The 14834-nt window shown below is 31.8% G+C and overlaps 1 protein-coding gene across 1 annotated transcript in view; it reads right to left on the bottom strand.

Annotated features, from left to right (window-relative positions):
• LOC111034838 (nephrin-like) overlaps positions 1–13008 on the bottom strand; it is a 48073-nt gene extending 35065 nt beyond the window's left edge. Inside the window, exon 1 of the mRNA XM_022316231.1 lies at positions 12897–13008. Coding sequence (XP_022171923.1) covers positions 12897–13008 — 112 coding nt within the window. The remainder of the gene's footprint in view (positions 1–12896) is intronic.
• Positions 13009–14834: the final 1826 nt, after the last annotated feature.

Consider the following 14834-nt stretch of genomic DNA (forward strand, 5'->3'; position numbering starts at 1 on the left):
ACGTTTGTATTTCGTATTTTGTATTTTTTTTTTTTTTTCCCACTTATGAGAATAATGTTTTGATGCGTGTATTTCATTTATATAAGTTGTTTGACCTCCATCAGGCGTGGGCACCACTTCTTGCGCACCTCTCTCATTCACATCGCGGTTTCGTTATAATATTATTATATAGCAGGTCCGAGGAACATATAATATACGATTATTCTGGAAAAGTTAAGGTCCTCGTGTAGAGGCGTTCCTATACACAAACGCGCACACACGAATCACTCGCGCACTTACGCACACGCACACACACACACACACACACACACACACACACACACACACACACACACACCGCGGACGCAGTCTTGTGGCAAGACGCCAGGTTGACTCTATTGACGAGACCTAATAGTGGTCGTCCGAATTACGATCATCAATCGGTTAATAACGACGACGACGACCGCTCCGAAGCCGACGGGATATAGGTGCGTAGAGGGCGATGCGGCGGACAAGGAGGTGGGAGAGCTGGAGGAGAAGAAGACGTAGAAGAAGAAGAAGAAGAAGAAGAAAAAGAGGTGGAAGGGTGTGGCGGGGGGGGGGGGAGTAGGAAAAAACCGGAAGTTGGGCCGCAGGTTGCAGGTGCCGAGGCGACAGGTGCCCCGCCGCCGCCGCAGCCGCCGCGCCGGACCCACTCACGGATACAGAGCGACGGGCAACTATTATTACTATACAACCACTACTACAACACTATACACCAACGACTATACGGCTACTATATATACTACTACAGCGGCCGACCACTATTCTGGTAGACGTAAAATATATTTAATGATGGCGTGCAACAGTCCAGTTTTTTTTTCCTCGCTTCTATTCTTTCGGATCACACGGACACGGCACATCCCTTTTACTACAACGGCGGCGTGTGTATTATATTATATCCACTACGCACCACCCGTTCCGCATAAGTCATAACATACACACGATGGTTTGATATATATTCTTTCTCTCTATTTTTTTCGTTTTTTTTTTTTTTTTTTTTTTGTTCACTCTCCGTCTGAGATTGAATATGTCAAAAGGGCGTTATAATGTAGAGTACAACGCGTGTGTTGCAAGTGTGTGAAACCACACGCATCGATGAGTGAAAGGAAAACGCCAATATGTATTTTCGCAATGTAAATTTCATCTACAAACGGGTTGGGCTAGGATGATGTTATTAAAATATTATTATTTTCCTACACGATTTCCGGTCATTAAAACGCACAAGAAAAAACAGACAATAATGGTGTAATTTTTACATATTTTTTATTACGATATTTTTCTTGNGTGTGTGTGTGTGTGTGTGTGTGTGTGTGTGTGTGTTCTCCCTTGGAAACTTTTATAATATAATCACAAATGCATTATTTATATAGAAACATGTATGTATAGTGTATGTACATAATAATAATATAAGCAAACCGCTATCTCAATGGTATATCGTTTAACGTTCGAATTAATTTATGAAACACGTTTTTTTTTTTTTTTCCGATGGCGTAGTTGCTAAAATATAATACATCGATACTATTCGAGTTTGATATTATTTTTACCATGTTGATAAGTGTTTAAAATTTAATACAATTTAATGAAACTAATTTCTTTCGAACGTTTTATTTTTTTAGAATATTATTGCAATTAGTAATATTGATGGTCTATTATTATTGTAAACATAATAATAACGTAATATTTTATCGTCATGGAGGAGTAATAAAATTTAATTTCACACGAAGATTAAAAAAGTAAAACGTTATAACAAACTAGTTATAGGCAGGTAAGCTCTATTACTGCTCCATAAGTTTGATTTAATGACCACAATGTACTTTTATCGTGTAAATAAAATAATATTATTCATACGTTTTCCAATCGTATTTTATAGAATAAAAAACAAGCGTAACGTAATATTATTATATTTGTTTTTGTGTCTGAGTACAATTACAATTTTGGTCGATCGTGTAAATGGTCATGATTTATGAAGTCGAAATCAGTTAACGAAAAAAAAAAAATAAAGAAAAAATGATTATGGGGCAGGTTAGGTGCAACACAATCGATGTTCTGGTCTGGCGGAGATGGTCTTGTTTATATTCCGACTGTTACATTGGAAAAAATGTTTTACAGACTTTCTTCGGTTGTATTTTACTATACACGTTTAACATTTTAGAGTACAAAATTAGTAGGTGAAACGGAATTGTATTTTTACGCTTCGAAACGAACCGTGGTCATTCGTGTAGTAGACGAGTGATCCCCAAATTTCGAATATTTAAACATATTTTGATATGTGTCTGTATTATAACAATGATACCTACCTATAAAAAAGAATTGAAAAATTGATCATTTAGGTATGACGTAGATTATCTGTCTGACGAATTATTACACTATATCGGCGCAAACAACTTTTATAGCTTACGTACCTATAGTATTTTTTTTTTTTTTTAATTGATCTTTAGCACCGACGACAGGGAGTGACATTTGCATAATAATTTATCCAGGTATTAGTTGTTTAAATTATGTTGACTGACTTTGGACAGTTTAAATGTTATACCGACGAATATTTTAAACCATTTCATAATTTTAACATCGACATCGCTTTAGTCAATTGTCTTATATCACAGTGTTGATCGGCCAATGGAAAAGTTGTCAACGCGGTATGAATATCAAATAAAAAAATAATTTCCCACTAAAACGAAAATTATTAATTTAAGTTATAAATATTAATGATTAATTTGAATTTAAATTAATTTATTGGATTTTTAAACATTAAATGATGATATTGCAATCACCACGTTTTCAATAGGTTATTTATTAAATTACTGTTAATATATTAATCAACTCTAACTGGATATAATATTATGTCCCTTAGTGTTTACATAAGTACTAATTTTTCTAATAATGTTATAATGTTTTAATTAAAATTATATATGTATATGTACCTAGCTGTAAGTTTATTCGGTTTATTTAATGTGCAAACATGTACAGACAAACCGACGTCATCCACCGGCATTAATTTGTATTAATATATTTATATATTAATATATTATATGCTTTTTTTTATGAATGGTCTGATAAGTTTTATATATTTTATTAGTACTGGTTGAAAAAAAATCATGTTCCCACGGATGCCAGTTCGGAGTGACCGTAAACAAGATCATTAAGCGTTCGGCAGTATTATATTTTTATTTTTTGTACGTTTTGTTCTGTTATTTTTTTTTTTTTTTTCATCTACACATTTTAACTACCATTGGCAGAAATCAATTAACAAAAATTCACTAACTATGTTTAATTATATTCTGTGACAAAAGTGTACAATCCGTTGTCTTGGCACTGTGTCAACACAGTTTTTTTGTTTTGGTTATTTCATTGCCAAATAATGTATAGAAAAAATACAATGAAACAAACTACGAAATATTTTTATAATACATCGTGAAATCATATTACTGAAATGGCCACTTGATTTAATGAAATTAAATCATATACAGTAATTCGGATAAAATTAAATAACTGCATGGGGTTAATGAAAAATCAGAAAACACCGTGTACAATGTCGTGTGCAATGCTTGTGTTACAGTTCCGATTTTATATATTAGAAGTAAATAAACAAACAAACAAACAAACAAACAAACAAACAAACAATTAAAGATTTACACGATAATGTCGTATTGTCGTGTTCAATAGGTAATATGTAACTAGTAGATGGTATCGATTACGACTGGTGGTGTGATTCCGAATTGCCAGTTGTAATATTATGGTTCTGACAAGAATTTCAAGACAATTAAGATCGTAATAGGTTCACATAAACGGGTCGTGGAATTTGACATTTCATGCTGCGGTGTCCAGTGTCTCTGTAATAATCGCGAAATTGTGGTAAATTTCCCTTTGTCGAGGAAAAAAGTTAGTTTCACTCGATTTATCCATCGGCCGCCGTAATGGTAATAATTATTCCAGACAGTATAATATACGATCACAGACGGCTACGACGACGACGACGACGACGTCCTGTTTCTGGCAGTGGGCTTTATTTAAAACGGTCATAACATGGGTAGGCACCACCATAGTGTACCTGATCCCAATCAGATTTTATTATTAATTTCGTGTTGTCACGGCTGGAGGCTTCGAGCGTACATCCTCCGTGGGTAATCGCTGGTCACGTCCGTGATTAAAGAAGACCACGGTGGAAAAAAACTCTCTGCGATGACCACCCATTATCAACACGTTCGGCAGCTAAATCAACATTTTCGCGAATAACGCGAAGAATTATTTCGGGGAGCGCACATTTCTGTCGTCGTTGACATTAACCGCGTGACGAAAGACATCGATTTGGGCCCAGAGAATTCGGACACTTCACTTTCTACAAACAATATTAGTAATGGCTTGTATGTACTATATATATGCGCGTGTATATGTATTCGACTACTGCTCTTATTTCGTGTTATTGTTGCTACAAATATTGGAAACCGTCAACGGGAAGGATTAACTTTCGTAATGAGACCATGCGACGATTTGTTTTACGTAGGTGACCTTATATATATATATATTGTTATTTGTTCTACCCAACGAAGACGCAGACGGAATCTATGGAACACATTGGCGTTCGATACGGCGAGAAAATATTTTCACACGCTCGCGAGAAGCATCGAACCACAAACGTCGGGTAATTAATAATATTATATGTATTATGTACCTAATAATACTGCAATAATTATGAAGTTATTTTCAGCACTCGGATATTACCTCACTCAAAACCGAAACAATCGCCATGGCAGTTGTAGGCATCGTGAAGTATTAATATTGTAACTAACTATATACAGCCGAATTATCTGGGTACAATTTTATATGAAATGCAACGATTGTATTTAAATAAAACAACTCACCAAACGAAATCAATATATACCTCACAATTTGTTCAGTAAAATGTATATTTTACGATATTTTTGTACATTTGTGTGGGCACTAAAATTGAATTATCAAAATTGATGAATAAAATAGTTATGATTGTCTCAAAATATCTGTATGTACAAATCTAATATAATATAAACATTAACACATTTAAAACTCACCATTAAACAGCTTGGTGCATTTAAAAACAAATCGCAGCGTGAAAACATCCTGGTTTTAGTTGTCATTGAAATCGTATTTAGATTTAGATTTTTAATTGAATCGTGTTTGCAGGTTGGATAATAATATTGCCCATAACTTTTTTTACTTATATTATTTTAAAAATAGAAGAAAAAAAGGAAAAGAAGGTTCTTATACTATTGTAATATTATTATATAGGTACGAACTATAAGTTATTACGATACATACATTAGGTCAACTCTTGTGGTTAAATGGCAAGTTTAAGTTTTTCGATGTGTTATAAACATCGCAGCATTACCAATTCGTTTCAATAAACCGCAAGATTGGAAAGTTACAACAGATGAATAGCTGATATTTTTAGTAGACGTATTCATACGAAATGCTTTTTTTTTTAAAAAAAAAAACAACAGACAACAATTATAAGTTGTACGAGTATGATTGAATTTAAAATGTATTTCACTAGTAATCTGTAAGGTACATAATGTAGAGCTTGTCGATAAAACATCCATCATATATTTTACATGATATTCTAACTTTGATGTTCGTATATAAAATTATTAAAAGGTAAAATATGTTAATCAATAAATAAAAATAATTGTTTGAAATATTATTAATTAGTTATTCGTCTTCAATACGAAATAGTATATAATACTTAAAATAAAACATAATCGTTTTGTTGTGATATCATCAATAACATATTAAGCGTATCTTATTTAATGCATAATATCACGAATAGACGATGTAATACGAATTATAAAACGATTTTATCAGAAAAATATTGTAATAGTAGTTACCCCCAAGCGTATTTTATTTGTACTTATTATTTTATCATTTTTATAAAAACTCATAATTACGAGTATGTAGGTACATAGTGTCTTAAATAAGAATTACATTATTATGAAAACTAAATACAAATTCAAATCGTGTTATATTTTCAGGTGCAACGGATCTAATTATTTATAATAAATTAATTATTCAAATATTTGTTTTCGCCATTTCACTCATCTCAGTCATGTAGATCGTGTAATCTGCACCTACTTAACGGACATCCATAATACAAATTCATTGCGGTTTATGTTAATTGTGACAGTATAAACTCTCAAGTGCATTAAATTTCATTGTATAATGGATTCCGATTCACTAGAAATGGATTATCAATTGATGGAAAAAGTTGAGTGTTGATTAAAAATATTTACGGGATTATTTAACTCAAGAGGGCAAAAAAATTGTAAAAAACAAAGTTTTTTTCGGAGTGTTACATTCAGTGTTAGCACAAGTCGGGATTCATCAAAAACCGCATAAATTACCGCCGTTTCAGTGCTATTGTTTCGTGTTTTTTTTTTCTTTTAACTTCGTTTTTAATGTCTTCGGTAACGTTTGTACGGTGGTTCCCTGAGTTTTGTAACCGTCAATGATAGTTTTAGGTACACGGTTATATTATAAGAGCAGTACACGTATATATTTAGTGTACAATAACAAAATACAGTTGGGGTGGGGTGGGGGTTTTGTCTTATTGGCCACCGAGTTTCGTTGATGTATTAGCCAACATCTACGTGTTAGGTATTATTACAGGGGCCCAGACAGGATACACAGAATGGTGCGAAACCGGAAAAGCCGCGTCTTTGTGGAATAAAGGACTATTTAAGCGTGTGGGAAACTCAATGCACCGTAACACAGAAGGCCAGGTCTCATCTACAATCTACAATTATTATTATTATTATTATTATTATTATTATTATTACTATTATTGTTATTACTATTCCCTTTGGCTCCGTAGTCCAATTAATGCGGTATAATTATTTGGAAAATAAAACTACAATAATAATATAATAAATTAGACTGACAGCACTGTGTTGAATTTTGAATTGAATTTTTTTTCTTAATCTATACGGCGGCTGTTCATGTCGGTTTATACAACTTTATATTAACATATTTTGTTAAATACATTTGTTGGGAATAATAATTGAGTGAGCCGATCCAAGTAAATAGCTCCATTAACATTTAATATTATTCGAACGAAATAATATTGACATGTTCGACGTAAAAATAAAATCGCAAAATAAATAATTTATTTTTAATTGGTAACTACATAGCATAGGTAATAAATAACAAAAATAACAATAATAACAATGACATATATCTTTAAAATATGACATAACAGTATTTTGGTCAAAAGGTAAATAAATTATAAGGAGACCAATTTAAAAATATTCGTAGTTTGTTTTAACTATTGATGATGCTGTACTGCAATACCAACGATATTTAATGGACTACTCTTATATCAATTAGAATATTGTGTTTCGGCACTTCAGTAGGTATTTTTCGGGGTAACAATTAGGTGCCTCAGTAGTGTAGATGTCATTGTTGATAGGCATATTATGATATGAAGTTGAACTAAATTATTATTAAAATCTAAATCTTTTGAACTTAGATAATTTAATTTAAAAATATATAGTCAATCGTAAATACTTTTAATCTGAAACTGATAAAAAATATTTTCAATTATTTTAAATGGAATTTTGCCAATTTTAAAATGTCGTATTCAATTACGTCATTTTTATAGTTAAAAAAAAACAACAATCAAGTGTTAAAAGTAAAAAGTAATAAGCAATATTTTAAAATAATTACATTTTTCAATAAACACAATTATTTATATTTTTTTGTTATTAGTATTTATAAAATAAACCAGATTTATAAAATGTAAATTCAAAGAAATGATACTTATAACAGATATTAAAAGAAAAACATAATGAATTTAAACCCACTCACCCCTCCTATCGGACAAAGGCATAATATATTTTTTATTAAATAAAGCTTACTACATTGTATTTTTTTCGGAAGTATAAGAAAAGTTACTTAATGCTTGGATTACATTATACATATAAGATCAATTTTTAAAAGGTTATTATTTAATAAACATGTTAAACATATAATATTATCGAAACACCTAGATTTTTTCTTTGAATACAAAATTGTGAAACTGTAAAAATAGTTTTTACCATAACCATAATTTAATGTTTGTTCGGCAAAAAAAAAAGAATCGTTTAATGAAATTAAAAATGAACGTGATTACTTATTTAACTAAACTTATAAACATAATATAGTAGAATAATATGCAAGTAAGTAAACACACTTGTCCATAATTATCCATACATCTTATTGACGTACACTCTTATTTCAAAATTAGATGAGTTACAATAATTTAAACTGATATAACACGAGTTGCATAACTCTTTCACGGTTAGAAAACCTATGAAATACGTACAAATAGTATTTATTTAAGTAAAACTATGAACAATTTTTATTTCAAAGTTTGTTCATCATACATGTTTTAAAAAAATGGTAAGACATAAAATATACTCATATTTACCAACCAACCTTTGGAACTCAAAAATGTATACGTAACGAAATAAATGTCACAAATTCTTGCGAAAAACTGCAATTAAATTTAAATTGCGGTAACTCGTCTAATTTTTTCTCAGAAAGTTGATTAAACCAATAAAATGCATGGAAAAAATTATTAGATTAATTATTATATCAAAGAAGGAGGCATTATCATTGGAGAAAAATAAATTATATTGAGCAAGCGCAATTCTAATACACAGTAAAAAATCCAGAAAGCATGGAAATATTTATCACTAAGTATGATAACTAACTAAATAATAAATAACTTCATAAAATTAAAATCAAATGTTCCTGTTCAAAAATATTAAAAGTCTCCAATTAGCCAATGAACCTATATATGAATATTGTCATCATGTCAAATTGTGTTAGGTATTTTAAATATTTTAATTAATCGAAGCCTTTTATTATATTTTTCCCTAACATAACTTATTAACATAATAATTACAAAACAACCGCTACAAAAAAAAATGTCCAATTACAAAACTGGTGCCAATAACGAATCAGGTAATAGACAGGGTGACAAGAACAGATTCCGACATTTCGAACAGAATTTCTCAAAATAGTGGTCACGACCGCATTTTGGGTCACGAGTGATTTTGAAGGGATCGCCGATAGACATAATTTAAATGTTTTGTTTTAACATTCAATTACATTTCGTTTATAAACAAATAACAACGCAACTCGCATATGTTTATTAAAATACCAACCTCACCGGTACACTAGGCCTTTCATGGTGATTCATTAAGACTGACTAGGTAATATAGACACTAATAATGAAAGGCAGTATGTATGGAAAACTTATTGAATTTTGTTCGAATAAAATGTATGGTTTACTGAGTTATCGGCAGATCAATTTCACTTAAAAATATTAAAAAATTCATACAAATGCCTGTAACTGCAAAATACATAGGCAGGTACGAAATACAGATAATATAGAAAATTTAAACCCAATAACTGTGCTATTTCATTATTTATTTAAATACAATATCATACATATACATGTACTAGAGATAGGTACTTTGTTATAGGAACATATTGTTTTTAATTTTGTTGCGTTTCTTATTTGGTTTTTAGTTTTACAAACAATTTAAATCAATGTTATTTTAGAATTGCTGTGAAACCATTGTTCCAATCGGAGACAATATTTGTTTTACAATGAAACTATTTTTCCTGAAAACACTTTTTAGTATTATAGAAATACTGTGAAAGTTTCATTTAAGTTTTCTATTGAAATTTTGATACATACTTCTATAGCGTTTCACCATTGTAAATTTGTCAGTATTTTTTCTCGCCCAAACTTATGAGTTATGAATTTAAAAACTTTAAATTTCTATTAAATGTATATATTTAAATGTATGAACTTCATAATTCCACATCTTCAATAAAAACTAAAAAAATGACTTCATCTTTCGACACAACGGGTGAACTCCAAATGCATTTTATGTATGCAATAATATTGTTTTTATTAGTGTTTTAGAAATTCGGAACCACAGTCCAACCTAGAAAATATTGAATGTTTCATACAATATCATTGTTCTTGAACTATTTTTATGCGAACACAAAATTAATTTGAAACAAACCGTATGTCTCAGATCTTTATTATGATATTTTTTTAAATTGTATTCATCGCAAAAATCAAGATTTGAAAATAAAACACCTCATTGTTTCAATAGGAATGTATTTTACTAAATAAATTCAAAAAAGTATTGCTCATTCATAATTTTTCTATCACTGAATTGATTATAATAGTAATTATCTAATATTGTTTCTACGATTTATTTAAAAACGAACACATCCAAAAAATATAATATTAATGTTGTTTTCAGTATGAATCATTAAACGATGTTAGCTACTCATTGTTAACTTAATTTTATAACTAATTTAGTTAGTATTGATAAGATAGTTCGATGATTACAAATAGTACAATTCTTAAAAGTTAGTCAGGTGTGACGATATTGTCGTTTTTATTGCTTACATTATTGGAAAATCAATTTACTAGGTGGTTGTATCAACATGTGTCAATTAATATTATGTAAAATTATTTAATATTATTACAATTTAAATGTCATAATATTAATAGTTCAATGTAACAATTTTAGAACATATTATTAGGTACGTGCATATAACGTACCTTTACTATACCTACCTAGTACAATATATTAGTTGGTTAAGTACTGTTATAATTTTATACGTCCGTGTAATGAATTATTAAAGTTATGATCAATAATCATTATTATTTTGGTAAATTATTAGAAATTATTTTAAATCGTCAAAACGCAGATTCGTCATTATTTTGTTGATATAATCTCAACATTATTAAAATATCAGTTTTAATCTGATTTTCGGAGAAAGACTTGATTAAAACGAGTCTTGAAAATTGAAATGTGTCGTTTGTTTATATTATAAGTATTTACATGATTTACTACAACCGTCGGGCAAAATATTTATTTCGTTTAAAATATCAATGTTATATCATGATTTGTTTGTAATTGCAATTACCAATTCGTATGAAATATAGCGTTAATTTTTTTTTTCCATTCCTATGTGGTTTGGTCGATAGCTGTTCTCGAACAGATGATCTCGTTGGTAGCTAATTTTTTTTTATCTTCTCCGTGCGAACGTTGTTCGAAAAAGACTAATCTGAATAAATTACGATGTCTGTTATAATTATTAGTATCAAAACCGGTTGTAGTAGCAGCCCAAGTGATCTGATTTTGTTGGAAACCCATTCTCCTCCTACCAGTCCGCTCTTTTTATTTTATACAACAAACATGATCCTACCGGTGTGTACGTCCGAACTCCGAATTCAGAATGAGTGTTGGTTACTAACACGTTATTAAGTTAACAAAACATTAGAGATTTAAACTTCCCGCGAGAGACTAAAATGAAAACAAAAAAAATATAGATATATATTTGAATGTTCGAAAATTTTTAATGTTTATTAAAACAAGTTTACGGGTAGTAAATATAGATTTTTTATATTTACATTAGAATGAGTCCAGGTATTGAAGGGAATAAATTTAAATTATTCTGTATTGTTTTATAAGCTGTTTATAGTGAAAACATAATATTTTCTTTAGTATTTTAATTAATGAACAAGTTAATATATTTATCGTTTTAAAAAAAAAATTGAATTGAATATAACTTATAAATACTTTTGCACATAATTTTGTATTATTTAAAAAGCATATTATAATGAAATTAAAAACTAAAAATAATTAAGTAGGTATTATAATATTTAATAGTAGATTATAATTGTAACATCAATTATCCAATTAATGTCACATTGTAACAATATGATCTTTCAAGTTGAGTAAACTCACATACTTCTTTAGCGTTAAAGCTTTTTTCGCTTGAATTTCTAATAACTTGTTAAAACTTTTAATACTTTTATTTCAGTTTGATCACAGAATCGAAGTAATGTTGTATATATATTATATAAGTATATACAATGTATATAAATGAAGATTATACTATTTATTTCTTAAAATATTATTGAATTTAGGCTAAAAAATGCTCTAACTAAATAAAAAATATTAAAATTTAAAATGATATGACACTAAAAGTTATTATTGTTATTAAGATATAATAAGACTTTTGGATACGATATCCAGACCAAAATATAATCTTCTCGGACTCGACCCAACCTGTTATTAATACATATAACCAGGAATAACATTGTTATTAAATCATAAATCATAGACATAATTGAGTATAAATAAATTATCAAAAACTGTAATGTTCATTCGACATTGCAAAATTTACCTAAAGCTAATACAATATATTAAAGTATATTTATATTGCGTTTTTGTTTAGTCTTAAATTAAAAATAATAATAAAAACATGTGTTTGATAAAAAATAGAAAATTCTTTTCAAACTTTTCAAACTTTTTAAACATTGTTGATGTTATGTCATTATACACGAATTGCGTCATTTCGGTGTTTTTCTGAATATAAAACGAACCCCGTTGCTTGAGTTTCTAGATGTTTTTAGAATATAATATATATTTGAAAAGACAATATTTTAATAATAAATTGAACTGGTATAAGGTATTATGATGTGGATTTGACGTGTCGTCGATAATTCTGTACAGGTTTAAAACGTCATTGTTGCCATCGTTCGTCCGTTTTTGTCGTCGTGCTTTACTACATTATATTATCATTATTAAACAATTTTTCGGCTCACGTCGACAGTAAACATGACCGATAATGCGTATTGCACAACGTATAATATACGTTATTACCTCGCCGTCAAATTCCTATATATTATCATAATAGCAGCATATAAACGTTAATTAAAGCCTCCGTCCAGCCACCTATAGTCTCAACCCACGGCGTCTGCACGTACTCGAGACGCATCTAAATATACGTTAATTAGACGAGTAATACCACTGCGGGGCGCTTACCTCTCAAACACGAGAACAGCAACAGAAGTAATCCGATCTGCGGAAACGATCGGAGCGGATTTCGCCGAATCCTCCTGCCGCTGCAGGCACGGCGACTGCACCACCGGTGCATGGCGACGATTGTGTGGCAGGCGTCGGGTCAGCGGTGGTCGGCCGTTTTCGCCGGGTCGTACGACATGGACGCGTGGGACCGCGGGCTGTATGGGGTTAGGGAGGGGGGGGGTGCAAATCGGGAAAAAAATATCAAATTTAAGGGGTGAAAAATCGTATCGCGGTAGGCGTGGAAAATTGCGCACCGTGTACCAAAGCACCACCGTCCGCGGACGCGTGTGGGCAAGTGACGGCGGCGGCGGCGGCGACTACGACGACGACGACGACGACGACGACGACGATGGATAAGACGCGCGAGCGAGCGAAGAACCGACCGCGACCGAACGACTGACGATACTGAATGGGAGCGCGCGAAGACGAGACGCCGCGTGTGTGTTGCGTGTGTACCACCGCGGCCGGTCGGTCGCCTCGTCGTTTGGTCTGCGACGGCTGCTGCTGCTGCTGCTGCGGTGGCACCAAGAAACAGGAACACGCGTGACAGCAGCAGAACAACACTCGTATAATAATAATAATAATAATGATAATAATAATAATAATAATAATAATAATAATAATATGTTTTAAATACTCACACGAACCCGTAATAATATTACGTGTATACGCGTACACGTGTTTATGGTAATATCGATACACCCACTGCCATCGCGACCGTGTGTGCGGGTTTACCGAATCGTCGGGGTGGTAAATGGTAACGGCGACGGTGGTGGTGGTGGTGGTGGTGGTGGTGGTATTGGTGGTATCGGTGGTAATATAGAGGCGTAGTGATGGCAGTGCGAGCAGCCGCCACCAATAGCCACCGGTAGCCCCCGGAGTTTCAATAATATGCCTATGCACGCCACCGCATCTGTTCCTCGGAGTCGGAGTCACGAGAGACGGATTAAAAAAAAAATAATAATAATAACGAGAATAAAGAAACGATTATCACCATTAAAACCAGACCGCGTGCTAATCGCCGTCTCGGAGAGGCCGTGCGCGTTGTATAATGACGTCGATACGAAAAAATAATTAAAAATTAATAAACAATAACGACGACACTGTAATGATATTGTATTATAATATGCGTCTTGTATAATAACGACTGTAGGAGAAAATCGAACAGGCACACGCGCACGGACGCCGCACACCCACTACTCGGGACGTGTCGGTGGACGAGCTGGGCTTTATTTTGGCTTTCGGCAGTGGTCTTACCATAAGGCATAAGTACGGAAAACGGAAAAAAAATATCACAATATAATATATTATTATTGAAGCACGCAGCACGCGTAGCTGAATAAATGCGGATCAAAACAATTGGCAAAGAAAACTGCAGGGCATTATAATAACATATTCTGGGCGACAGATAATTTGCTTCTGCGTCGAAAACCCCCAATTGGTGTTGTACGTCATAATGCTTTTCATTATCATTATTATCAATATTATTATTATTATTATTATTATTATTATTGTTATTACCACGTTTTTTTCCTTCTTTTCTCGTGCACTTCAAAGGGCGATTTAAGTCAACTGCACGCGATTCGTTTTTTTGTAAACTGCAACGAGATCACGCGTTTTCCCGTGGTCGCCAATTTAAAAAATATTATTATTATTAATTATACACCGCCGATGCGATTTGATGTTTGAGTACTTCAATACCTTAAACGGCTTAAACGCGAATATCCTATGAATGCGCAATAATAGAATGAGCAAACTGTGTCCTACACACACGCACGCGCCCCCGCCAGGCTTACTTTTTAAATCCATATTAAACGCACGATGAACGGAAAATTATTTAACTTTTACATGTTTAACCAGCAGAAAATCCCTATAAAGTGTTCATCTGTCTATTTT

The sequence above is a fragment of the Myzus persicae genome, unplaced genomic scaffold (assembly GCF_001856785.1).
Source record: "Myzus persicae strain clone G006 unplaced genomic scaffold, MPER_G0061.0, whole genome shotgun sequence".
NCBI classification, from domain to species: Eukaryota; Metazoa; Arthropoda; class Insecta; order Hemiptera; family Aphididae; genus Myzus; species Myzus persicae.